The sequence below is a fragment of the Cynocephalus volans genome, chromosome 10 (genome assembly GCF_027409185.1).
Source record: "Cynocephalus volans isolate mCynVol1 chromosome 10, mCynVol1.pri, whole genome shotgun sequence".
In the NCBI taxonomy this organism is placed as follows: domain Eukaryota; kingdom Metazoa; phylum Chordata; class Mammalia; order Dermoptera; family Cynocephalidae; genus Cynocephalus; species Cynocephalus volans.
In genome coordinates this window covers 93779590-93805872 of record NC_084469.1, presented here as the reverse complement: position 1 = coordinate 93805872, position 26283 = coordinate 93779590, and the positions used below count along the sequence as shown (strand labels likewise).

General features: G+C 56.3%; 2 protein-coding genes across 3 annotated transcripts; both read left to right on the top strand.

Moving 5' to 3' along the window:
* Positions 1-524: 524 nt before the first annotated feature.
* GZMM (granzyme M) lies at positions 525-6290 on the top strand. Its single transcript, XM_063113072.1, has 5 exons — positions 525-569; positions 4090-4249; positions 5160-5295; positions 5386-5649; positions 6138-6290. The coding sequence occupies exons 2-5, from the start codon at positions 4155-4157 to the stop codon at positions 6288-6290; spliced, it is 648 nt and encodes a 215-aa protein (XP_062969142.1). The 5' UTR covers positions 525-569; positions 4090-4154.
* An 11307-nt stretch (positions 6291-17597) lies between these two features.
* BSG (basigin (Ok blood group)) lies at positions 17598-26283 on the top strand. 2 transcript variants are annotated; one of them, XM_063110850.1, is made up of 7 exons: positions 17598-17725; positions 23411-23561; positions 23998-24080; positions 24189-24325; positions 24397-24676; positions 25340-25364; positions 25539-26283. In XM_063110850.1, exons 1-7 carry the CDS (start codon positions 17659-17661, stop codon positions 25600-25602), a joined length of 807 nt encoding a protein of 268 aa, XP_062966920.1. In that variant the 5' UTR covers positions 17598-17658; the 3' UTR covers positions 25603-26283. The 2 variants fall into 2 exon arrangements, with proteins under 2 accessions (XP_062966920.1, XP_062966919.1); XM_063110849.1 differs by having other exon boundaries at positions 17600-17725; positions 23411-23567.

Genomic DNA, 26283 nt, shown 5'->3' with positions numbered 1-26283 from the left:
GGTGCTGGGGGCTGGGGAGGGGCCTGGGGAGTGAGTGTTTCATGGGGACAGAGTTTCAGTTTGGGAAGGTGAGAAAGTTCTGGAGATGATGGTGCTGATGGCTGCACAGCCATGTGAATGTGCTTAATGCCACCGAGCTGTGCACTTAAAATTTATTAGGATAGAAGATTTTATAAGCATTTTATCACAGTAAGAAAAAAGGGGTTAAAGAAAAAAATCACACTAAAACCACACAAAAAAACACTTCCGAGATGGGGATTCGAACGCCGTATATTAAAAGATCATGAGAGAGTCCATATCTTTTAGAAACACTTTCTAAAATGCTTATGCGTGAAATAAAACCAGTTGGGGGTGGGAGGGTGTCTGGCGTGTGCAGCTGTGGGGGGCGGAGCTGTGAATGTCACCTCCCCGCACAGGAAGGGTGGGTGTGGGGGGCCGCTCAGAGGGAACGGGCCCAGGAGGACGGCTGCGTCCCCACAGCAGGATGGGGGTCCACCTGTTCCCGCTTCTGGTGCTGGCCCTAGGGGCGCTGTCGGCAGGCAAGCAGGAGCCCAGAGCCAGGAGCTCAGGTGGGGAAACTGAGGCCCAAAGCTTTGGCACCCAGGGGGTCCCGTGGATGGGAGGGGCTGGAGCGAGGGCTTGTGATTTAAGACCTCCTCCAAAATAAATCGTTAGTGAAAAGGCCAAGAGCAAAACAGCGGGTCAAGGAAGCCCACAAGTGTGTGAGGATTTCTCTCCTGACAGAGTGTGTAAGAATTTGCTGGTATTTGCTGGGAATGTTTCTGGAAGGGGGCTCCAGAGAACGGGGAAGGGGATGGGGTGGGGGACGGGGGAGCTTGACTTTCCGCCAATGCAACTGGGTACTTTTTAAATTTTGTGCCATCTGCATGGATTACCAAGTCCAAAAATACCAGCATTTCTTTCAAGTGTGGGGGGTGACTGCTCAGGGGAATGAGCTTTTTTTGGTGGATGATAAAAACGCTTGGAATGAGGGAGTGTTTATGTTTGTGAAGTCTCTGAAGACACCAGAGATTTCAGGTGGGTCAATTAATGGACATGAGTTAACCTCAGGAAAGCTGCTATAAAAATGTTTAAGTCAGGACCAGGGGCGAGGACAAGGCCTTATCAGGGGGCTTGGGTAGAGGTCAGGTGACTTTAGGAGAGATATTTAAAATATTTTTTCATTTTGACTTAATTCTGGTCTTACAGAAAAGTCACAGGAACCAAACAGAACCCACATTCTCGTCTCCAGATTCCTCCGTTGTAAACATTTTGCCACAGTTGCATTTGCACTGGGTGGGTGTGTTTTTCTATAATTTATTTTTTCTGAACCACTTGAGAGTGAGCTGCAGATGCAGTGCCCTTCGTGCATAAACGCTCCCCTGTGTCTCTGCACACGAGCACTTTCTCTTACATGACCACAGTGTGCTTCTCACCTTCAGTTCATTAAATACAATGCTATGAGCTCATCAGCAGATCTTATTCAAATTTTGCCAATTGTCTCAATATTGTCCTTTATAGGAAAAGAAATGCCAGGGCACAGGGTGCAGTTAGTGGTCACGTTGTCTCCAGTCTCCTCACTGCTCTGACAGTTTTTCCAGCTTCCCCTGAGCTTTGGGACTCTGGGATTCACGTGCACACTCTCCCTCCTGGCGGGGCTCAGGCCATGCGTTGCCAGCAGGAACCACAGAGGGGTGCTGTGTCCTTGCTGTGCAGAAGCCAAGGGTTGTCTGTCCCCTTTCTGGCACTGTCCACCACTTGGTGACGCTCAGCAGGTGTCTCCATAGTGAGACCATGAGTTTTCCCTCCATTGTCACCTTGAGATCTGAGCGTGTCTTGTGCTCCAGCTTCACCCGAGTGGGGACTGGGGAAAGATGCCAGCTGCTCACCAGCCTGCTCCTTTCTCCTCCCAGCAGGACACGGGAGGCAGGGGCCATCATAACACACTCCATGTTGCAGATCAGGAAACTGAGGCTCAGCAAATGACGCAGCCCACCCAGGACTGCCCAGCTGGGAGGGGCCGAGCTGGGATTTGACCCCAGTGGGCTTCCTCCCAAAGCCATAGGCTTGGCCAGGATGGGGTGCCTGGGAGCGTGAGATGGAGGGAGGTGGGTAGTGGGCATCCCAGGATTCTGGCTGGGCTGGGTAAGAATGGCTCTTTGATGAATTGGGGACCCAAGAACATGGGCAGAAATAGGGATCCAACCATCCATTTGTGTATCTTACTTCCTTCCATCCATCATTCTTCCATCCATCCACATCCATCCATCCAACATCCATCCGTCCACCATCCATCTATCCAACATCCATCCAACATCCATCCATCCAGCATCCATCCATCCATCCATCATCCATCCAACATCCATCATCCATCCATCTATCCAACATCCATCCAACATCCATCCATCATCCTTCCTTCCATCCATCAGTATTTGCCAAGCACACCCTGTTCAAGGCAGGCATGGGCCCTGCCCTCACGTTGTGCATAGACTTGTGCTGAGTAAGTCTGTGTGTGCTGCTGTGTGTGGGAGGCGTGAGTGCCGGCAAGAGAGATGGGCAGAGTGAGGGCAGGGAGCTATAGGAGGGGTGAGGGGCCTCTGGGAGAAGACTCCTAAGTAGATACCAAGTGAGGAAGCCAGACATGGGGATGTCTGGGGGAAACGTGCTCCAGGCAGCTGGGACGGCATGTGCAAGGCCCTGACATGGGGACAAGAGTGGCAGCTGAAGGAGCAGCAGGGGGCCTGTGTGGCTGGCATGGAATCAGGGGGAGAGAGCCAAAGGCCACAAGGCCATGTGGGTCTTGTGGGTTCGTGGGTTACTGAGAATTTGGGTTTTCAAAGCATGATGGGAAATCATAGGAAGATATTGAGCTGATTTACATTAAATTTTTTTATCAATCTTTTAAAATTCATGATTGGCCTAAAATTAAGTTTTATGACAGCTGTGTTGAGAAATAATTCATGTACTATAAAATTCACACACTGAAAGTGTACACTTGGGGCTGGCCGGTTAACTCAGTGGTTAGAGCTTGGTGCTGACAACACCAAGGTCCGGGGTCAGATCCCCATACCAGCCAGCCACCAGGAGAAAAATGGTGTACAATTCTGTGAATTTCAGTACATTCACACAGGTGGGAAACCATCCCCTATCTAATTCTAGGACATTGCTATCGCCTCAAAAAGAAACCCCGTCCCCATCAGCAGTTATTCCCCACCCCCTGGCAACCACGAGTCCACTTTCTGTCTCTGTGGATTGGCCTGTTCTGGACATTTCATATAAATGGAATCACACACTGCATGGCCCTTTGTGTCTGGCGCTTGTCACTGAGCGTGATGTGTTCAAGCTTCATCCACGTGGCAGCGTGTGTCAGAGCCCCGTTCCTTTTCATGGCTGAGTGATGTTCCAGTGTGCGGATGGACCACGCTGTTTCTGTCCATTCATCCCTCAGTGGGGTCGTTTTCACCTCTTGGTGATTATTATGAATCGTGCTGCTGTGAACGTTCCTGCACACGTTTCTGTGTGGATGGATGTTTTGGTTTCTCTTGGGTGATACCTAGGATCGGGATTGCTGGGTCACACAGTAACTATGTTTAACACAGCGCCTGCGCCATGGTACATGACATCACTGGCGTGAGGGTCCAGTTTCTCCACTGGTTACATTTCAAAGGACTCCTCTGGCTGCTGAGTAGGCTCTGGCCTGTGGTGCCCAGGGGGACCTGGGGGCGGGGGATGGGGATAAGGGACAGGGAGGGATAGAGGGCAACCCCAAGTGTCAGCCTGAAAGTTCCAGGGAGCACTGGGGATTTTATCAAATAAAAATCCGTGTGGCGGGCCGGCCCGTGGCTCACTCAGGAGAGTGCGGTGCTGACAACACCAAGGCCACGGGCTTGGATCCCATATAGGGATGGCCGGTTTGCTCACTGTGTGAGCCTGGTGCTGACAACACCAAGTCAAGGGTTAAGATCCCCTTACCGGTCATCTTTAAAAAAAAAAAAATCTGTGTGGGTCCAAGACCTCACAAAAGGCTGGGGGAGGAGGGTCATGGCAGGAGTGGGGGCACCTAACCTGGCTCTTTCTGTCACCTCCCAGTAGGGAACACGTTGGAGGCTCAGATCATTGGGGGTCATGAGGCTGTCCCCCACTCACGCCCATACATGGCCTCGCTGCAGCAAGCTGGCTCACACGTGTGCGGGGGTGTCCTCGTGCACCGCCAGTGGGTGCTGACAGCTGCCCACTGCCTGGCCGAGCCGTGAGTAGTCCTGCCCAGCCCCTCTGTTTCCTCTGCAGTGCCCATTCTCACCGGGGTGGGGGTCCTGAGAGATTTAAGCCATTTGTGGGGGGCCTTTCCCTACCCAGGGACAGCTGAGGTGTGCTTATGTGACATTAGGCTGCAGGGACTCCTGGGGAAGTTTCATCTGCTACAAGAAGTACAGGATGGCTGTCTCCTTCCACCTGGACCAAGTGGGGCCACTGTCACACTGCCACCTGTGACATTGAGGAGAAAGCCAGCCTACAAGGTGGCAGAGCCATGTGCCTCTATACTGGCCAATAATAAGGACCTGAGATCAAACTGGTTGAAGCAACAAAAGGGGATTTGTTGGGTCAGGTAACTCAAAAGTCTGGGAGGGGATGGCTTCAGGTGCAGCTTGATCCAGCTGCTCAAGTGAGGTGCTCGGCTCTCCTGTATTCCCTTTCGGCCACATTATCAGGAAGGCTCTTTCACATGGTGGCAAGGACAGACTCCTTAAGTCCTGTGGAAAGAGAGTTTGTTTCTCTATAGTTTGGGCAAAGTTATGATGAGGACAGGCATGTGCCAATCTCTGAACAAATCAATGTGGTTGAGGCTGGAGCCCCCCATGAGGGGAGGTCCTGGAGCTGGCCTTCCAGAAGCCCCAGGGTGAAGGTTGGCATTTGTGGACACACAGCTCCCACCCTGGGGCCAGGGCTGGGCGGGAATCGGAGTAGGGAAGGCTTCCTGGAGGGTGCTGATTGAGAAGATGCACGGAAAGGCCTGGTGAGAGGCCCTGCTGCGTGCGCGGGCTGGCCTGAGGGCAGCGAGTCCTCGGCCCTGCTGTGAGTAATGCACAGGGGCCGGGGCTGCATGCAGCAGGGCCCCCCAGGCAGGGCCGGCCGTCCACACCCCGATTCCTGCTACTTAGGACAGAACTGCTGAGGCTGGTGCTGGGCCTGCACCACCTCCACGACCGCCACCTCGCCTTCCGCATCAGGAGGGCCATCCCGCACCCCAACTACAAGCCAGCCCCAGACCTGGAGAATGACCTTGCGCTGCTTAAGGTGCTGGGGGGACAGGGGAGGGGAATTGAGAGCTTGCCCCTCCCCCAGTCACCCCTCACTCACCTGCCCCCTCCTGTCTGTCACCTGCAGCTGGATGGGAAGGTGAGGCCCAGCAGGACCATCCAGCCCTTGGCCCTGCCTAAAAGGCACCAGGCCGTGGTGGCGGGAGCCCGGTGCAGCGTGGCTGGCTGGGGGCTGACCCACCAGGGTGGGCAGCCGGCCCAGGCCCTGCAAGAGCTGGACGTCCGCGTGCTGGATGCCAGGATGTGCAATAACAGTCGTTTCTGGCACGGCAGCATTACCCGCCACATGGTCTGCCTGGCTGCCGACTCCAACAACCAAGCCCCCTGCAAGGTGACGGGTGTGGGGGTGGGGGGTGGGGACAGCCTGGCCTGGCAGGAGGGCCATGGGCTCCACTATCTGCACCCACAGCAGCCTGTGGCCAGGACGGTGACCCAGGCAATCCTCTGTCACTCCCATCCTCTGGGGAGTCCTGGAGGGTGGCAGCAGCCCCATTTCTCAGATGCAGAAACAGAGGCACAGAGAGGTTAAGCAACTTGCCCAAGGTCACACAGTCCGGGGGTGGCAGCACTGTGGTGTGGACCCCAGCACCAAAGATGAGCTGGGCACAGAGTACCGCATGTGCAAATGCCCTGGGGTGGGAAGAAGGAGCTGATAGCATTCAAAGGACAAGAAGGAAGGAGGAAGGAGGGAATGTGTGTGGGGCTTGTGAACCGCCCCGAGTGTCTTACCAAGCCCTGGGATAACCAGGCCCCAGCTCAGGTACCCTGGTCACCCTCCAGTGGGCACAGAGGCTGACCCATGCTCTGTCCTTCTGGCAGGGTGACTCAGGTGGGCCCCTTGTGTGTGGCAAAGGCCGACTGGCTGGGATCCTGTCCTTCAGCTCCAAGACCTGCACTGATGTCTTCAGGCCTCCCGTGGCCACAGCTGTGGCCCCCTACGTGTCCTGGATCCAGAAGATCATTGGCCGCTGACCGTCCCAGCCTCCAGCCTGATGCTCGGGGGCAACAGGACTAGCAGGAGGGACTGGGGAGGGGCAGGGAGGGGACTGGGACTGTCTTGGGGTGGGGGCAATAAATTGTGATAAAGAAACTGGCTGAGCCTGCCTGGATTCTGGCCCCAGCTCTGCCCGTGCTGAGTTGTGGCCTTGGGGGAGCCTCAGTTTCCCTGCTTATACAACAGAGGTGGCTTGTCCTGAGGCTTCTCCTGGGAAGGGCTCCAGCGTCAGGGGAGCCCGAGGCGCCTGCAGCTGGCGTGCTGGGGGTGCTGGGCACTGGGGCACAGGACTTGTTTAGCCAGGCTGGGGGAGACACTGAACAAAATGTCCCAGAACCTTCTTCTTTACTAACACCTTTATTGAGATATAATTCACTACTGTATGATTAACCCACAGAAAGTGTGCAATTCAGTAGGTTTTAGTATAGTCAGAGTTGTGCAACCACACCTCTATCTAGTTCCAGAACATTCCATCACCCCAAAAGAAACCCGTCCCCATCAGCAGTCACACCCTCTCCCCTCCCTCAGCCCCTGGCAACCACGACTCCACTTTCTGTCTCTGTGGGTTGGCCTGTTCTGGATGTTTCATGTAAATGGAGTCACACACTGTGTGGCCTTTTGTGTCTGGCGTCTGTCACTGAGTGTGACATGTTCAAGGTCCATCCACGTGGGACTGTGTGTCAGAGCCTCGTTCCTTTCCATGGCTGAGTGATATTCCAGTGTGTGGACAGGCCACGCTGCGTGTGTCCATTCGTCCGTGGGTGGACACTGGGCTGCTTGCACATGTGTCCTGTGAACGTGCTGCTGTGGACGTCCATGCTCAGGTTCTCGTGTGGACGCGTGTTTTCCTTGCTCTCGAGAAGACGCTCGGGAGTGGGACTGCTGGGTTCTAGGGTAACTCTACGTTTACCCATGGGAGAAACCGCCAGCCTGTTTTCTGGCAGAATCTTTTAATTTTATCACAAAAGCTGTGAGACATGCAGGGAAGTTGAGAACTGCAGAGTGCCCCGTGGTGCATCAGTCTCCAGGCTCTGCCACGACAGCGTGCCGCGTTGGCATCATCAGGCCTGAAACCCTGTCTGCTGCCCGCCCGACCGTCTTGGTTGCTGATGCTGAGCAAGTTGCAGGCTCAGGACGATCCCACCAAACACTTCTCCCTGGCAAACGTTGCCTGGAACGCAGGGCTCATTCAGTGTCTCTCTCTTTCTCGATCTTTCAGATGCAAGAGAAATGCACAAATCTCAGGGCATGACTTGCTGCGTTCTGACAAACACGGACAAGATGTAGCCCTAACTCCTACCGAGATCTGCAGCGCAACGGTTGCCCGAGTTCCCAGGCACCCCCCGTGGTCTTGTCTAAAATGGATTTTTTGCTGCACACAAGAAATAAGTTCAAAGGGACAAAAGGTCGCCCAGGAGGAAGAAGGTTCCCCCCACCCCATCTTCCCAGTTTTTCCTCCGAGGCTCTTTTCTGCGGAGACAGCCCAGACCCATGTCCAAATGTCCCCACATGCGGGACCGTCCACAGGTGCAGTCGGGGCCCTGCCTTCCATGCGCAAGAGCAGCCTGCAGGGGACACTGACCCACAGCCCCCACCAGGCGCCGGCACTGTCTGTCACTGCGTCTCCCTTCTCCCACGTCTGTCCGCAAGGCCAAATGCCCAGAGTGGCACTTGCAGACCAAAAGGCAAGTGCTTGTTTTGTTTTGGTCATGCAGAAGCTCTTCTTCTTTTTTTTTTTTTTTTAAGATGACCGGTAAGGGGATCTTAACCCTTGACTTGGTGTTGTCAGCACCACGCTCTCCCAGTGAGCGAACCAGCCATCCCTATATAGGGATCCGAACCCGTGGCCTTGGTGTTATCAGCACCACACTCTCCCGAGTGAGCCACGGGCCAGCCTAGAAACTCTTCTTATTTATTAGCACTTACTAAGTTACTGGACTTCCACAAAGTGTTAGGAAAACTTTTCTTTAGTTATGACAGAGAGACAAGGACAGAGACAGAGACAGAGAGTGACAGACAGAGACAGACAGACAGACACAGAGAGAGACAGAGACAGACAGAAACAGAGTGACAGGGAGATAGAGACACAGCCTGTCACTGTTCACATCTTATGTCAAGTGGTGCATTTGTCACAGCTGATGAACCAGTATCAATACATTGTTATTGATTAACATCAGTGGTTTATTCGGGTTTCCTCAGTTTCCCCATAGTGTCCTTTCCTGCCCCAGAGCCCATCCAGGACCGACAGGACATCTGGCTGACCCATCCGCTCAGGCTCCTCTGGGCTGAGACAGTTTCTCAAATGTTCCCTGTTCCTGATGCCCGGGCGGTCTTGAGGACTGGGCAAGATGACCCTCGGCTAGAATTTGTTTTTCTCATGATTGGAGTGGGTGATGGGTTTGGGGGAGAGGCAAGTGAATTTTTAAACTTTAACTTTTTATTGAGGCATAAGCTCCAGATAGAACATGCCCAGGTCAAGTGTAAACAGCCTGATAACTTCTCACAAACTGCACACACCCCTGTAAACAGCACCAGCACCAAGGCTGAGAAACCCTGTATTGGAAAAAGGATCGCGTTTGGGCCCCACTCACAGGAAACACCAGGATTCCCCCCCGATGGAGCAAACAATACAAACCAGGTGACCCCAGCTTCTGGGCCTCACCTCCTCTCTCCTGCCCCACTCAGTGTGTGGATTTAAATGTGTGCAGCCTCCTGGACCTCAGTAGGGCAGATGATTATGGGATGCACAGTCTCTTGGGGGTCTGTGGAATCCCCTAACCCAGGGGGTCTCACCTCGGGTGACTCTGCCCCGCAGCGACCCTGGGCAGTGTCTGGGGACATCTGTGGTTGTCATGACTAGGGGGTGCTCCTGGCACAGAGTGGGTGGAGGCAGGGACGCTGCTCTGCACCTGCAGTGCCCATGACATCCCACCACAGAGGACGACCCAGCCCAATGTCCACATTTCAGAGGGGGGACCCTGATGTTTCTGCTTGTTTCTGTGGGTTTGAGGCTCTTACAAAGCATGTGCTGGGCTCTCAGAGCTCACAGGCACGTCCAAGATTCACTCCCACTGGCCCCCAACAGGCACAGGCACCCAACTTGTCACTGTGTGCATTATTTTTTCTTTTAAAAGATGACCGGTAAGGGGATCTTAACCCTTGACTTGGTGTTGTCAGCACCACGCTCTCCCAAGTGAGCCAACCGGGCCGGCCCTACTGTGTGCATTTTTAAGCATACAGAAAAAGTGACAGGTGGTATAGAGAACAATGGCCCTGCCTCTGGCATCAACAGTGGTTGACACTTTGCCACGTTTGCCTGGACGCTCACGTATATACATGAAGATCCGAGGCCGGAGCGTTTCCAAGTAAGGTGCAGACTCCTCAACCCTGCGCGACGTTCCGCACGTCCCAGGAATGAGGTCGCCCCCCTCCGTCCCCCCACAAAGCCTTCGCTGCAACCAGCCTGCACTGGAATCTGACCCAAATTCTCATTTCCCCTGTACTTTATTTTTTAATCTTTTAAAAACTGTGGTGACATTCACGTAACACACAATCCACCCATTTAAAGTGAACAATTCTGTGTTGTTTAATGCATTCAGTGTTGTGCAACCATCACCTCTAATTCCAGGACATCCCATCACCCTGAAAGGAAGCCCCGTCCCCATCAGCAGTCACTTCCCCTCCACTCCCCCAGCAACCACGAACCCACTTTCAGTCTCTGTGGATTGGTCTGTTCTGGACATTTCATGTCAATGGAGTCACACACTGTACGGCCTTTTGGGTCTGACATCTGTCACTGAGTGTGCATGACGTGTTCAAGGCCCGTCCACATCATGGCATGTGTCAGAGCCTCGTTCCTTTCCATGGCTGTGGGGGAGGAAAAATTGCTTCCTTCTACCCTCTAGATTCCTTGGCTCGGCTATGAGTTACATTGACATGAGACAGATGAACAGGAGAAGAACCACATTTAATTTTGAACGTGCACACAGGAGTCTGACAAAAACATGAAAGTCCTGAAGAGGATCGCAGCTTTTACAATCAGAGCTACAGAAAAGCACAGGGCTTGGGACTCTTTGGGGGGGCGAGGACATCTGGCAGGAGGCTGAGGAGAGAAAGTATACAGTGAATAAAGGTCGCCTCGTTGTGCAGGTAAAAGTCTCTCAGGTGACAGAAGTTTCTTCCTGGTGCAGACACTCCTACCAATACAGATTCCCTTTATGGAGGTAAATTGCTTTTTGGAGCTATGCCTGTGCCTGTAGTTTCTCAAAATAACCCGCTGGAAATATGCCAGACAAGTATATCCTGAGGTGGCCTGTTCTGGTCTCCCACAGTCCTATTTTTGGGGTGGTTTGTCCTGAGACCCAGTGCAGCTGAACCACACCCCGCCGTGGGACAGGCCACATTTTGTCTGTCCCTTTGCCCTCCCGTGGACTTGGGGGCTATTTCCACCTCGGGCTGCTGTGAATGCTCCTGGCCTTCCTTGTGTCTTTCCTGCACTGAAACTCCCACAGAGGCTCTGGGGACACACCCCGCAGGCAACACAGCCTGGCGCTTGTTTGCACAGGAGCTGGGATTCTCACTGTTCTTTGACATCCTTAAGCAAGACCCTGATTTGGGGGCAGGGAGGCCAGTAATGCCCAGGGGTGGCTGAGCTTCCTCTCTGGACTCCCCCAGAGGTCAGAGGTCATGTTTTCCTCTCCATCAGGGTCCTGGGGTGGCTCCAACTGGACCAAGATCAGTGGAGGGCAGGCCTGTGTTTGGAGGCCAGGAGCTTATCTCTGGGCCCCAGATGGGCCTTCCCAGATGCTCCTTCCTGGCCCATGAGTGTCCCCAGCCAACCCCCAGATGACCAGAGGCCCTGGGGCTCAGACGGAATGTGAGGCTACTGCTCTCCCGTTGGCCCAGGCAGGCGAGGACAGGAAGGTGCTGGACATGCCTGCGCCCCTGGTGGCCCCCCCTGGAGCTCAGACACCCCTCCTCCGCCCCGCCTGGTGGTTTCTAATCTTCTGGGGCACAGCCAGCTCGCTGCACTGTGGTCTTCGATGGTTTCTTTTTGTTTTCTTTTGTTTTTGACAGCTGGCCAGTCTGGGGATCCAAACCCTGGACCTTGGTGTTACGAGCACCACGCTCCAACCAAGTGAGCTAAATGGCCAGCCTTGTTTTCAACTGGATGTATGTCACTAGGAGGTAACAGTGACACTAGGGGAGTGTCCTGGGACTACTCTATGAAATGACCACAGCCTGGGGGACTCCAAACAACAGAGAAATACATCTCTCAGTTCTGGAGCTGGTCTGAGATCCAGGTGTCGCAGGGCCACGCTCCTTCCAGAGGCTCCAAGGGAGGGTCCTTTCTGCCTCCTCCAGCTTCTGGGGGCTCCATGTGTCCCTTGGCTTCTGGCTACATCCAGTTTCTGCCTCTTTCTCCATGTGGCTTCTTCCCTGTGTCTGTGTCCAAATTTCCCTCTTCTTATAAGGTCACCAGTCATTGGATTAGGGCTCACCCTAACAACCTCATGTTACTAATTCCATCTGCAAAAGCCCTTTTTCCAAATAAGGTCCATTCTGAGGTTTCAGGTGGACGTGAGTATTTGGGGGACACCGTGCACCTGGGACACTTGTCAGTCCTATCGCCCCTCAGCTTGTCCTCACAAACACCCAGCTTGGGGAAGCCACTGTCCTTATCTCCAGCCAAGGCTCAGGGGGTCAGAGTCATGTCCCTGGGAGGTGGGGGATTTGGGCCCAGGTGCCCATGTGACGCTGAGGAAATAGGAGAGACACCTGGATGAGCTGCACAGAGAGACTGGTTACTAGCAGCATCCCAGCCTGGATTGTCCAGAGTAAAGGACATGGAAGCCATAGGGCAGCTGGACACGGTGCGAAGCCTGGGCTGGTGCCAGAGTCTGGGAGGAAAGTTCCCATGGACACCAAGGTTGTGGTGCCCCGGGAGACGTGTGCAGCGAAGCTCCCCTGCGCAGATCTGATCCTTTCTGTCCAATGTCTCAGGAGCTGCGCCCTTCAATGCTCAAGGCTGAGGGACTATGACATCTGCAGTCCACCCCAAATAGTTCTGGAAGAAAAACCAGAGAGACAGAGAGAGACACAGAGGGAGACAGACAGAGACAGAGGGAGAGAGACAGAGACAGAGAGAGAGAGAAACAGAGAGAGACAGAGACAGAGACAGACAGAGACAGAGAGACAGAGACAGAGAGAGACAGAGACAGAAAAAGAAAGAGACAGAGAGACAGAGACAGAGAGAGAGAGAAACAGAGAGAGACAGAGACAGACAGAGACAGAGAGACAGAGACAGAGACAGACAGAGACAGAAAAAGAAAGAGACAGAGAGACAGAGACAGAGAGACAGAGACAGACAGAGACAGAGACAGACAGAGAAAGAGATAGAGACAGAGGAGACAGAGAGAGAAACAGAGACAGAGACAGACAGAGACAGACAGACAGAGGCAGAGAGAACAAGCGAACAGCACAAGGCTCCCGGTTGGAGACTCCGGGTGTTCCCTGCGTTATCCTCACAACTTCTCTGTAGACTGAGGACTTTTCAAAATAAATCATTGAAAAAAAAAAAAAAGAACCAGTGGATTGAATTATGTCCCTGCTAAACTCCCTGAAGCTGGATTGAATTGTGACCCCCAAGTTTTATGTACTAGAAACTCGGCCCCCACTGTGACTGTTAAGAGGGTGGGATCCTATGATGGAAGTTGGACGGTGCAGCCTCGAGGAGGTGATTGGATTGCGGGACCTGCCGTAGTGAATGGGTTAAAAGCGGTGGTCAGGGTCATGGTTCTGAGGGCCTTAAAAGGAGAGTGAATGAGGAGGTTGGTCTCTCTCTGCTCCCCCATTTTGCCATGTGAGACCCCCCGCATCACTGTCGCAAGACCCTCATCACCAAAACCCTCCCCAGATGTGTCCCCTGGACTGTGGACTTCCCAGCCTCCACACTGTCAGCGGTACACTTTGTTTTCTTATGAACCACCCAGTTCCGAGTCCTTTGTTAGAAGCAACAGAAACGGCCAAACACCAGACCCCCCCTACTATTCCACGGCAAGACATGAACAGAGCGGACGGCGTAGACTTGTAATGCCAGGACACCGGTGTGCTCAGTGTGTCAGAGGTGGCGGTCCCCCCGTCTGGCAGCAGCCCCCACATGTTCACGATGCTGCAGACAACTGCTGGCGCAGCTAAGGGGAATGTCCTAAACCACCCGTGGACACAGCCACAGAACCCGGGCGGCCGACGGGATGCAGCAGGGAGCCTGCGGCATCTTCCTTCCTTGCATTCACATTGCTGTGGCAGTTTACTGTCACTTGTTGGACCCAGTCTGTGGGCACAGTAGGATCACACACACGGCACATGACCAAGGACCCATGAGTCCACAGACAAAGGTCCATGAACAGGATTCTGGGGGTGTCAGAGCCCATTTGCAGGAACAATCATGGTTATTCTGGGGGAGAGATCAGGGGACCTGTGGGGAGGTGGGTGGCCAGCTGCTTCCATAGAAACCTCACAGGGTGGCTCCTGGGAACACGGGAAAGGTGCCAGCTCCACCCTCTGGGGCGCGCCCATCCAAAAGCCCAGTGCCGCCGCCTCCCCGCCGGCCATGGAGATGGTTCCCTGTCCCCGCCCTGTCCCTCAGTAGTCCCATCGGCTCCAGCACTAATCCCGTCCCTGCCCATCAGTATGGGTGTTCCTGGGCGGCCGTAACACAGGACCACACACTGGCTTAAAACAACAGGAATTTATCCTCTCTCTGTTGTGGAGCCCAGAAGTTCTCAGTCGAGGTGTGGCAGGTCCACGATCCTTCCAGAGGCTCCAGGGGAGGATCCTTCCTGCCTCTTCCAGCTCCCAGATTATGGCCACGGCCCACAAGTCTCTGCCTCTGTCTTCACATGGCTTCTCCTCTGTGTGTCTCCTTTTCTGTCTCTTCTATGGACACTTGTCATAGGATTTAGGGCCACCTGAGCAATCCAAGATGATCTCCTCTGAAGACCCTAACTTGATCACACCTACAAAGACCCTTTTTCCAAATAGGGTCCCATTCCCAGGTTCTGGGGACATATATTTTGGGGGAGCCACCGTTTAATCCACCCACTCATTGCTGCATCCACCGTGGTCTCTCCCACCAGGCCTTCTCCCAGCCTGGACTCTAGACCCTCGCAGGCTCCTGTCAGCTGAGGCATCTGGACACAACGTACATCAGGCAATGACTCTGCCTTGTTCTGACACCTCCCAGGGCTCCCCAGCGCCCTCAGAATAAAATCCAAACTCCTCCCCACCCATCACTGAAAATAGTCTCAACCACCTGGAAGCAGTTGGAGTTCAAAGCCCACACCTCTCAGAAAAATGCACATAAAGAATTAAGTATCATCTTAGCAATTGGGCATGGACCAGAGAATGAAAACACAGTCCCATAATCATAAGACAGACGGGGTAAGTGACCGACCGTCGTCACGATCTCTTTCCATGTGTTGGAGTGAGTGGGACTGAAGCCACGTTGGGACCTAAAACCACATGGGCTCTAAAAGATTTTAAAAGGACAGTTTTTTTCTTGGCATGCATTTCTCTGAGTCCCCTCTTTTCCCATGGTCATTTGATATTTTGAACTTTGGTTACGGGGCAAGATGATATTATTTACATAAATGTAAAGTTGTTTTCCAGCCAGGCTGGAGCTGCAGACTTGTCATGAGACACATACTAACCAGACCCTGAGAAACCAAGGAAGACATTGATAAAGCTGTGCTGATTCCACCCTCCAGCAGGACCCTGAGATGACACCAAGGACGGGAGCAGAAACCAGGCAGCACCTTGGCGGGACCTTGCACCTGGCTCCTTGCATGGAGCCCCTGCGGCTTAGGTGCCCCTCCCTCCTGCTCTCCATTTCCTACATTCCATTCACGTGACCCCTCTTTAAAACCCCCTCAGTAGACCTGCGTCTTCCAGACGGCTTTAGTGTGGCCACTCCTTCAGGGTTACCACGGAGATCGGTTAGCCCAACACCTCTCCTCAGGTCACCAGGATTCCTGAATAACAGCTGATTCCATTTTTACCAACATCTGACCTTCGGGTTGTTTGCTGTTGTTTGCGGCAGGCAGCCAGACGTGGGCCCAGCATCACTTGTCTGTGAGTTGGAAAGGTTTTATAAGGAAAAGTAGAAAGTAGACACCCCGTGATGTAACAGCAGTTGACGTCCTGAGCTGGAGCCCCCAAGACAGAAAGGCCTCTGCCAGGAGGTGGTCCAAGTGACGTGCCAGCAGCAGGCCCAGCCCGAGCAAAGGCTCGTAGGCTGGAAACGCTGCCTGCAGGGCTGGAGCCAAGGTAGCGCCTCATGGGGTTCTTGGGAGCCGGCCCAGGGACAGCTGGGAGGAGTCTGGCTTCTCCTCTGAGAGCTGCTAGATCAGAGAAGGAAGGGTGCTGGGCTCCCGTCCAGGAAACCTTTCTTTCCCTTAAATGCCAGTTCTAACCCAGGCTGACCTGTCTCCTGCACCAACCAAAGCCGGATGGAGACAGAGGCCAGAGAAGAGCTGCTTTCCCTGCAGATCCGAAACCCAGCTCCCTCCCAGGGGGGCTGCAGGACTCAGAGTGTGTGTTGGGGGGTTGGGGAAGACTCACCCACAACTAATTAAGGACACCCACCTTGTCCCACACTGGCGGGTGGACAGCAGGTGAGGGCTTAGTATAAATGTGTCTCAAATACGGTGTGGGATACACGTATACCAAAAATAACCTATTGTTTTAGAATCTGTAATTCAAACTTCCCTGCACAGGGTGGTCCCGGAAGGCCTTTCCTTGGAAGCAGAAGTTTCCTTGGACCCTCCTGCTGCGGGGTCAGGACTGTGTAGGGCAGGGATCTGGGGCTCTGCCTGCCTGGGCCTGGAGGAGGCGGTTGGGGGGGATGTGGGGGCTGGGGACAGAAAACTGGGTTTTCAAGACAGCCAGGCTTAATTCTGTAACAAAGGCCCAGGCTTCCTGGCAGCCCTGAGATTTCCCACGAGGCCTGTCCTCAGCCCAGCCTGGGATGTGCCAGGAGAGTGACAGGGCAGCAGGCAGGAATCCTGCCCAGCCCTGGGGTTGTTTTTACCCTGAAGGAGCTGGAAGGCCACTGGCTGCTCCTGGGTCTTGTGTCCCCTGTTCGCTCGTCCCGCACGTAGCTCCAACCCCCCTCTGCGCGAGCTTTTCAAGCCTGAAGGCCCTCCAGGGTTGGGGCTTTTAAGCTCTGGGAGGCTCAGAAGCTCCAAGGCTCCTGATGCCTCATGTGAGGCTGTTGTTCCAGGGGGTCTCCTAGGAGCAAAGCTCTCAGCCCCATATACCCCTTATCAGCAAGACTTGGCCCCTGTGCCCAGCCTCCTCCCTGCACGAGGCTTCCCCTGCCTTGACAGGCTGTTCACCCGTGACAGCGGTGGACGCTCTGTGCACGCACAGCCGCCCATCCCAGGGCCACCCGCTGCCTCCCTCTGGTTCCCGCCAAGAAGCCACCAGAATCTCAGCTAAAGCAGGTGCCCAACCCCACTCATGCACAGCACGCTGACCTCTCATTGAGATGTAATTCCCGTACCACAGAACTCACCCGTTCAAAGTGTACAGTTCAGTGGGTTTTAGCCTCTTCACAGAGTTGCACAACCACCACCACACTCAATTTTATTTTATTATTCTTTATTTTTTAAATATTTTTTGGCGGCTGGCCAGTACAGGGATCCAAAATCTTGACCTCGGTGTTAACTTTTTTTGTATAACTATGTAAATATTGCACAGGATGCTCAGCCTGTGAAACTTACTCGTTCCCTGAGATTCAATTTTAACTGCCCTCCAGGTATTTTTATTAGCTCCCTCTCTCCTGACTTCATAATTTTTTTCTCTTACTTGTGATAACATTTACGTAATATAAAGTTTACCATTTCAACCACTTTTTTATCATTTTTAACTTTTCTTTCTCACCACCACACGAACGAGGACACTGTAAGAACTTCTCAGCGTAGAGTTCTTTGTTACTTTGTAACTTTGAAAGAACCAGGAAAGAAATGCACCAGGCTCCGCCCATCCTGGCAGGCCCCGCCCCGTATCCTAGCAACGCCGGGACACACCTCTCCAGGCTGGGAGCGCAGCACGCCGGGGTCACGTGCCTCCCTCGCCGGCCTCCGTAGCGCGAGCCTGCCCGAGCCGGCGCGCGGGTACGTGCGTACGTGCGCGCGCGTGCGCAGGCGGGACGTCCGGCGTGCCCCCAGCGCGCCCCGCCCCGCGACGCCGCCCTGCGTGCGCGCTCCCGGCCGCGCCCCCGCCTGTTCTTATATCGGTGGCGGCGGCGACGGCCGTGGTTGGTGGTGGCGTGGGGACGGCGACATGGTGGCCGCGCTGCTCGTGCTGCTGGCGCTTGCGCTGCCCGGCGTGTGCGGAGACTCCGCGGCCGGTGAGGAGGGGCCGGGGGTCAGGGGGAACCGGGGAGACGGGAGACGGGTGCCGGGGGTCGGGAGGATCGGGAAGCCGGGGGTACCGGGGAGCCGGGGGTCGGGAGGACCGGGGAGCTGGAGCTCGGAGGGACTGCGGGTCGGCGGGACCGGGGAGCCGGAGGTCGGGGAGCTGGGGGTTGTGGGGCCGGGGTAGGGGGACTAGCCGGGTGAGGCCACCGGTTCGTTGGGTCTTGACCCGAAGGCCCTGGGATGGAAGCCCCCGCCCGACCTGGAGGGTCCTGGGGGTGAGCAGCCCCCAACCCTGGGGGGGGGGATCCTTCTGGGCAGGGGCAGCGCTGGAGGTGGGAGGAAAGCCTGGAGTTCTGGGGTTGGCGGCAGTGCTTGGGAGTGAAGTCCCCGAGGTGTCGGAGGGCTCTGTGGGTTCCCAAGCAGAGCTGTCCCCCAGGTGTCCGAGAGGTGCTTCTGTCCTGGTGTCTGTAAGTCTGAAGCCCTGGGTTTGCTGGTGGGGTGGGGGTCCCTGGCTGAGGTGTAGGTCGAGGAACTAACCTGACCCCTGGGTGAGGGCATATGGAGGCGGCCCACCTGCCCGTGTTCGCGGCCGGCGGGAGGGAGGCCCCATGCCTGGGTCCTTGGACTTTCCTTTTGGACTGGAGCCAGGGGTCAGAGGCCTGTCTAGCACCTGCTCAACCCACCTTCCTGTGGACTGGGTCCTGCAGAGCCTGGGGAGGAGACCCGAGAGAGGGATAACGAGGGGTGGCACGCTCTGCCTGCGGGGTGTCAGAGCGAGAGACTCTCCCCCAACGCCATGCATGGTTGGTCCTGCTTGTAGAGTGGGCCATTGTCCTCCACTGGGCACTGGGACCAAGTGTGTGTAAACAGCCCCCGAAAGGGTCAGGCCTGGCTGGGGCCTGGACCGGATTATCAGTCTTTGCAGGATTTAGCTCTAGCGTCTTGCCCCAGTATGCACGTGCCCCCTGTGTTCCCTCCACAACGTGAAGCCTGTGTTAGGCTCCAGTGAAGGGCCCTGGCTGCGCGGGCAGGCGGGAGATCCCAGAGTTTGAGGCATGTTGCTCTCTGATTTTGTCTCATTTGGGGGCACAGGATAGGATAGCATCTAGTCCACCTTCATCCTTTTACAAGTGGGGAAACTGAGGCCCAGGAGGGGAGTTGAGGTGTTCCAAGGTCACAGTGAGGTTGCCTTGGGCACCCAGTTCAGAGCAGGGAATGTTGAGAGCTGTTTTTAGCAGACTCCCATGGCCTCCGGGTCTCAGTGCTGTGCACAGGACTGGACCATGTTTTGAGGGAGGGCACATGTGGTATAGAGACTGCTTGTGGGAAAATGGATTGGGGTATATTTTCCCAGGAGAAAAGCAGGACAGCCTCTCTTCTGCTTGAAAGAAATTTTTTTCCTTTATTGAGACCCCAGTTTGGTTCTGGGTTAAAGATTCCTAGGGACAGACACATAGGGAGCCACGTGTAGAAGCAGAGGTCTGGGGTCTCTTGGAGAGGTAGGAGTGGCCTAAGCCGGGTCAGCTGTCCTGAGCAGGGAACCGCAGGACCAGGGAGGAGCTGCCTCTTGGAGGAGCCTCACCAGGTACATCTCCTCTTCCTTAGAATCAGAATGGCCCTTTATCAAATGCCTCCCGGCCAGGGCGTTGACCCGGCCGTGAGACCACTCTCTGGAAGACACAGAGCCCCCAGTGAGGTGAGTGCGGGATGTAAGCCGCTGCAGGAAGAGCTGGGCTCGTCTGGGTTGCAGGCTCAGCACCGGCTTCCCACACCGAGTTCGTTTGGACAGTCTAATGGGTAAAGGATGTTTGTCTTCCCCTGCCAGCTGTCACACACAGTTGGCAGTTCTGTTCCCTTTGCACCAGGGATGGAGAAGGGCTTCTGCTGAGCACAAAGCTTAGCACTTGGGTAAATGAACTTTGGATCTTCCCCGGGTTTGACCACCAGAGCTCAAGCCCAGGAAGCCACTGGGGTCTGTGCCATGCGTCAGGGGCCATCCACGCACTCGTCCCACCGTGCAGCAAGGTGTGCGTTTGGTTGGGGTGTCTGAGTCTGTCTGGGCGTGTGTTCGAGTTTTGTTTTCCTTTTTTGCTTTTAACAGCTCCACTTTTTGAAGGACTCTTGCAAAGATCTGAAAGTCTGGGTCCCGTGTGTTTGTTCGGCATGGGTGGACACTGTTGTTTTCTCTGAGGGGACTAGTGACCATGTTTGCTCCTCCTGGCCAAGCCAGCTCTCAAGAAATGTGCTGTGGGGGCAAGTCCCACCCCCCCCAGGTTTGCTAGCTGAGGTCCTGAGGGCTGGTGACTGAATTCTGAGCCTCAGCCCAGGGCGATGGGAGCTGCCCAGCTGGTGGGATGGGGGAGGGCACATTGGGTGCGGTGCCCATGACGGCTAGCGTCCCAGAAATGCTCTCTATCTCAGAGCTGCAGTGGGCGGGGGGGAGGGGAGCCGGCCTTATCCTCCAGGCATGTTTACCAGGCGGCCCTGGCTGGCCCTGTGCCCCGCCTGCCTGCTGAGTGGGCCGGGAGGAGGGGTGGCTGTTTTTAGATGAAGGTGACTTTACTTGAGAACGTGGGCCACAGATCACGTGGCCAGACTTGTCAAGTTTTAACTTTTTTAAGTCTGCGGAGGGGCAGATGCTTCCCCAGGTCCTCAGTGCTCTGGGGTGGACGTAGCTGGGGTTGCAGAGGGCGGTGATTTCTTCCATCCCCCCTGAGGATCCTTTGGAGACCTTCTTTTCCTAATGGCTCCACCCCACTGGAAGTTTAATGCTGTAGATATTAACATCCACTGTAGCAGAGGACCCCAGACCACTGTTGTATCCAGGACCTTGTTTGTCCCCGTGGGAGTGACATGGACCTGCTGAGAATGCAGCAGCAGCACTGTGCCTGGGACTGCTAGGAATGGGCTGGACCCTGAGAGGCTGCTGCATGGCTCTCAGGCCCTCGGACTCATGGAGGCCACATCCTGGGTGGGGTCAGGTTGGGGACAGGCCTCCCTGGTCCTCCTCTCCATGGCCCCTGCTCTCACCTGAAGGCAGCTTCTCTTCTAGCACTCCTGGGGGGAAGGATATTGACACAACATGGGTCCTGAGGCTTGAGGACAAGCTGGCCCAGGGGAGGAGCCGCAGAGGCAGGAAGGGGCTTGTGGGCCTGACTCACTGCTGCAGTTGAGCACGGAGCCACCGGTTTTGCAATCTGGGAAATCTGGACTCTCATGAAGTGATTACAAGGAGGCCACCCCTTTGTAAAACTGGCACTGCCAAAAACTTGCTAGGTGTTGCGGCCCAAGGCCTCAAGCCTTTGGGGCCCCCTCAGGTGGGCAGATGTCACCATCACCGTCCCGTCTCTGGGCCTGGGGGCTGTGAGTGTATGTGTGTGTGTGTCCATACTGCGTGCATGTGTCTGCAGACACATCAGACACGTGTTCTGATATGTCTGTGTGCTGTGGTGGAGGGCCTGGGAGTCTGCGCTCGGGGGTTTGGGGAAGGGGGCCACAAAGTCCCACAGGGGAGGAGGTGCCCACATTCCCTCTCTGAGGGTTTCTGCTTGTTTGGCATCCTTAGACTTTCTGTCCTGGGGCCGGCGGTGAGGGGTGGTGAGGCCCCTGCCTGTTCCCAGGCTGGGACATCCTGTCCCCCTCCCCCAGCTTCCAGAGACCACCTGGGAAGATGGCATATCTGCCCACAGTTCATTCTGCAGACAGAGCCATGCTGTCTCCTGCCCTGGGGTTTTGAGGCTTAATTTTCTTAGTGACCAACCCAGGTCTCTGGTGTGGACAGCGGGAGCCCTGAACAGTGGGCATGTCTCTTTCCACTGTATGGGGTGTTGGGCGGGGGTCAGGACACTGCCTGCGAACCTGAGGTCCAGACGAGAGGACGCGTCCTGGGGAGTTTCTGATGGGCAGCCCTGGGTGGTTCCCAGCCTCTGGTTATGCCACCTGGTTTCATGTTTTATCTTGCAATCATACGTGGTTTCATGGTTCTGCTCTCAAAAATCGTCGTGGCCCCAGTGAGGGGCAGGGGTTCTACGTGGGAACACCCTTGGGTGGGCTGTGCGCTGCTTGGCTGAGCTGGAGTTCCGCTTTTTTGCCAGACGACACCACAGCATGGGGGGAGCCGAAGCTCCTTGTGCGCAGCCCTGGGCTGTCTGCTTAGGCCCAAGTCCTGGGAGTGCGGCCTGCTGGGGGCGCAGCGTGGGGCTGCCGTGGAGAAGGCTGGGCCTGTGGCTCTCACAGGCTGCTTCTCCTGCACTAACACCTCTCCCCCGTAGCCAGCTTTGTGAAGTCGCCACTGTCCCAGCAGGGGCGGGCGGGGGGCAGTGTGGTGCTGCACTGCGAGGCCGTGGGCAGCCCTGTCCCCGAGATCCAGTGGTGGTTCGAAGGGAACGGGCCCAATGACACCTGCGCCCAGCTCTGGGACGGCGCCCGGCTGGACCGCATCCACGTGCACGCCACCTACCACCAGCACGCGGCCAGCACCCTCTCCGTGGAGGAGCTCACTGTGGAGGATGCAGGCACCTATGAGTGCCGGGCCAGCAACGACCCAGACCGCAACCACCTGACCCGCCCACCCAGGGTCAAGTGGGTCCGCGCCCAGGCGAGCGTGGTGGTCCTCGAACGTGAGTGGCCAGGCTCCTACCTCACCACCTTCCTCAGTTTCCTTCTTGTGCCACTCACCTCCGGCCCTGCTCGGTAGAACCCAGACACTCCCCTGCTCAGTTCCCATCCCCTCCCTCCATCCACCTTGACCGTGAGGGCTCTGATTTGGGCTGCACAGTGGGTGTCTCCTCCGCCCCCGCCCTCGGTCCTCCCTCCATCCTTCCATCCGTCGTCTCTGCTCCTGTTCCCCGGCACCTGCCTGCCTCCCTGTGTGCACCTGTCATCCAGGGGGTCTGGGGTCTGCTGCCCACAGAGTCACATTGGGCATCCATACTCCAAGCCTGAAGAGCCCTCATGAGCTCGGCCCAGGCTTGCAGTGCTAGAACCTTCTTTGTGCTTCTTAACTATCGGTTCTAAGGGATTTTCAAATTTGGTTTCCTAAAGGGAACTTTCTGTAAACTAACCAAAAGGTTTGGTCTACTTGGAAATTGGTGGAAGAGCCTGGTGGGCGGCTGTCCCCAGCACTGCTGGAAGTGCCCCCAGCCCTGGGCCGTGCAGAGTGGCAGGAATGGCCAGTTGGTCACAAGCATGCCGTGTGGAGCACCTTGGGGTCTTCCAGGAAGCAGGTGCCTTCTAGAACAGGGGCAGGGCGCAGCAGGAGGCTGCCTGTCCCCACCAGAGAGACCCTGGAGTGGGGGGTGGGGACGATACAACAGGTATTTATTTTTCTAGAAAGGTTCTGCTTTGCTCTGGGGCAAATCCAGCAGGTTGGTGCCTTGGTCCTTGTTCCAGGATTTTAGGGCGGGGCACCATCTCCACACCCAGGCCTGAGCCACGTACGCGGCCTCCGGTAGAAGCCTCCAAGCAGGAGGGACTTTTCCAACCATGATGTGGCTTCTCTCTTCCAGGAGAAGCCAGTCAGACGCTCTGCATGTGGCCTGGACCTCTGGGTGTCAGGACGCCCGCGTGTTTTAAACACTGCTGACAAGTCCTGCCGGGGGCATGATGGGAGACTGCTGGGCAGAGCAGGCTGCTGGGGCTTGTCCCTGCTGACTCTGTCCCCTGTGGCTTCCTAGGGGGCGTGGTCTTGACGTCTATTGCTGACCTGGACTCCAAGATTATCCTCACCTGCACCTTGAACAGCAGCACCACTGACGTCACTGGCCACCGCTGGATGAAATGGGGCAAGATGCTGAAGGAGGACGCGCTGCCTGACCTGAACACCAAGTACGAGTGAGTGACCGGCTGGCCAGGTGGGCTACCTGGGAGTCTCTGAGAACAGTACTGTGGTCAGTAGGCTTGAGTCAGGCACAAGTGAGAAACAGGCTGGGTGTGCGCAGAACTATGAGGGGATCCTCAGTGTGTGGGGACCATGTGGGCCTCTCCTGTGACTATGGAGGTGTGCAGAAGCCACGTTGGCCTGTTGCAATCTGGAGTGCCCACGTCTCTGCTCATTAGGGCCCGTGCACATGTGGAGGCCTCAGTGACTTTGTGTTTCTGACAAAACAAAGCCCTGACGCCTGCCCACTCAGGCCTTAGACATGGTCATGGTCAAAGCCTTGTCTTAATTGGGGCCACGCTGAGCCTGCAGGGCCAGCCAGGGCTCCTGGTGGACACAGGCTGTGCTGCGGGTGGGCACGCCACTCACTCCCACTGCCCGCAGGGTGGATGTGGACGAGCGCTCGGGCGAGTACGCGTGCATCTTCCTCCCCCATCTGGAACTCAGGGCTGACTTGTTCGTGAACGGTGAGTCGTGGGCGGCGGCTGGGGCCAAGGGTAGCCTTCGCTGTGCACGGCAGGGTGGGGCACCTCCAGGCTGTGGGGTTTTAGCTCTCTCCTGGTGTTTCCCTTCAGGGCCCCCCATAATCAAGGCTGTGAAGAAGTCGGAGAACGTCAACGAGCAGGAGTCGGTCATTCTGGTCTGCAAGTCAGAGTCAGTCCCCCCGGTCACCAACTGGGTCTGGTACAAGATGACTGACTCTGGGGGCCAGGTGAGGCCTGTGTGGGCGGGGGAGGGGGTTGGGGCTCCAGCCTCCAGTGCTCAGCAGTGTTCCCCCATCAGGTCATCGCAAATGGCACCCACAACAAGTTCCTTGTGAGGTCCTCGGAGGCGAAGTCGGAGCTGCATATCAGTGACCTGGACATGCTCTCCGACCCTGGCACATATGCGTGCAACGGCACCAGCACCGAGGGCACCGGCCATGCTGAGATACTGCTGCGCGTGCGCAGCCGCCTGGCCGCCCTCTGGCCCTTCCTGGGCATCGTGGCCGAGGTGCTGGTGCTGGTCACCATCATCTTCATCTACGAGAAGCGCCGGAAGCCCGACGACGAGGTCCTCGACGGTGAGCTGCCCCTCCCACCCTGCTGGCCCCACCACTGGCGGGAGCCCTGGGCAGGGGGTTCTGGGACCCTGAGGGAGTGTGGATGAAGGTCAGTCCCCTTGGCCAGCTGTGGCTCAGCCCAGGGGCCCAGGGCAGTGTCCTGAGCCCTCCTGGACACCCTTCACCACGAGAGTCTGGGTTCTGGGCCTTCCCTGGGTGAGGAGGGCAAGGAGGGGTCTGCTGGCGCCGTGGCCTCACCGCCCTCCGCCCCGCGGCTGGCAGCCAGCATCCTTCACGGTAAGCGGCCACCACACGGCTCAGGCTTGGCCTTGCCGGCAGCTGCTTGGGGCACAAGGACCATGGGTTCCTTGACTCTGCATATGATGGGGGCTCCCCAGGGGGTACCTGCGGCAGCAGCCCCGGCTCCTGCCTGCACACTGCTCACGCCTGCTCGTGCCCGGCTGGTCTGCACTGGTGCGCGGCCTGCACGTGCTTGATCCTTGAGAGCTAGCAGCCCCAGACGGCACACACCCAGCCTGGAGCAGGGCAGGGGTGCCAGCTGTGCTGAGCTTCCCAGGGGAAACTGAGGGCAGGGCCCAGCAGGACAGACGCTGCCTGCGGGGCCTCGTCCAGGGCGCCGCTGAGGGCTTCTCCTTCTCTTGCATGCTGGCTGTGCATCCACAGACGAGGACACAGGCTCTGCTCCACTGTGAGTCCCAGCTCGCGGGGGGGAGGGGGTCTAAGCAGGGCACCAAGGCCTGGAGAACCTGGTGGCAGGGACCGACACTTCCTTGGCCTTAAGTGCATGCCTTTCGGGCAGGCCCCAGGGCAGGGGTGACCTGTGGGGGCCACCGCCTGCTGACACCACCCCCTGTGTCCCCAGGAAGAGCAGCGGGCACCACGAGAATGACAAAGGCAAGAATGTGCGCCAGAGGAACTCCACCTGAGGACCCTTCCCCCCGTGTCTGCAGACTCCACATCCCCCGTCTCCTGCAGAGAGCCCCTCATGAAAGCTCGCCAGCTATAGAACCAGCCACGTACCTTTTTTTGACTAAACTAGGGTTTCCTACATATAGAGTACCGTTCCTTAGGTTTTTACTTTTTCCTTTGTGTTTCTCGAGAACCGAGGGAGTCCTGCTGTCCTGAGAAGGCTGGGGCTCTGGGTCACCTAGGGGTGGAGGCAGAGCATACAAGTCCCTGCCTGTGCGGGGGTCGTGGATCCTGCGAGGTGGCCAGCGTCCTGCCTGTCTGAAGCCAGTGCTGTCCTGTTGTGCGCTGCACTTTTGTGTTGTTTTCTGAAGTCCACTGGTCTCTGACCTGGGAGAGACTTGAGGTTGGCTCTGACCTCTTGGCCTCTCATGTCCTACCTGCCACCCTCAGGGTGACCCATTCAGGGCTCCCAAGTGACCCCTCAACCCTCCTTCCAATGTCTGCCATGGGCTGGGCTGTCTGGACAACCATCCAGGGGGTTCTGCTAGGGAACCTCCCCTGCAGCCGAAGCTCCAAAACTGCAGAAACCCCCTCCCCAGCTCGGTCCTTGGATGGCAGCCCCCTCTTAACAGCATCAGGGCTCACGTGGGACCCCCCTCCTCGCCCGCCCCTCATGAATAAACACTGGCCCCACCTCA

Bases quoted from the DNA above. Each gene is read 5' to 3' on its own strand.
- BSG (XM_063110849.1), top strand. From the start codon at position 17,659: ATGGTGGCCGCGCTGCTCGTGCTGCTGGCGCTTGCGCTGCCCGGCGTG. The intron at 17,726-23,410 runs GTGAGGAGGGGC...GTGGCTTCCTAG, and splicing joins GTGCGGAGACTCCGCGGCCG to GGGGCGTGGTCTTGACGTCT. The intron at 23,568-23,997 runs GTGAGTGACCGG...CACTGCCCGCAG, and splicing joins GACCTGAACACCAAGTACGA to GGTGGATGTGGACGAGCGCT.
- GZMM (XM_063113072.1), top strand. From the start codon at position 4,155: ATGGCCTCGCTGCAGCAAGCTGGCTCACACGTGTGCGGGGGTGTCCTC. The intron at 5,296-5,385 runs GTGCTGGGGGGA...TGTCACCTGCAG, and splicing joins ATGACCTTGCGCTGCTTAAG to CTGGATGGGAAGGTGAGGCC. The intron at 5,650-6,137 runs GTGACGGGTGTG...TCCTTCTGGCAG, and splicing joins ACAACCAAGCCCCCTGCAAG to GGTGACTCAGGTGGGCCCCT.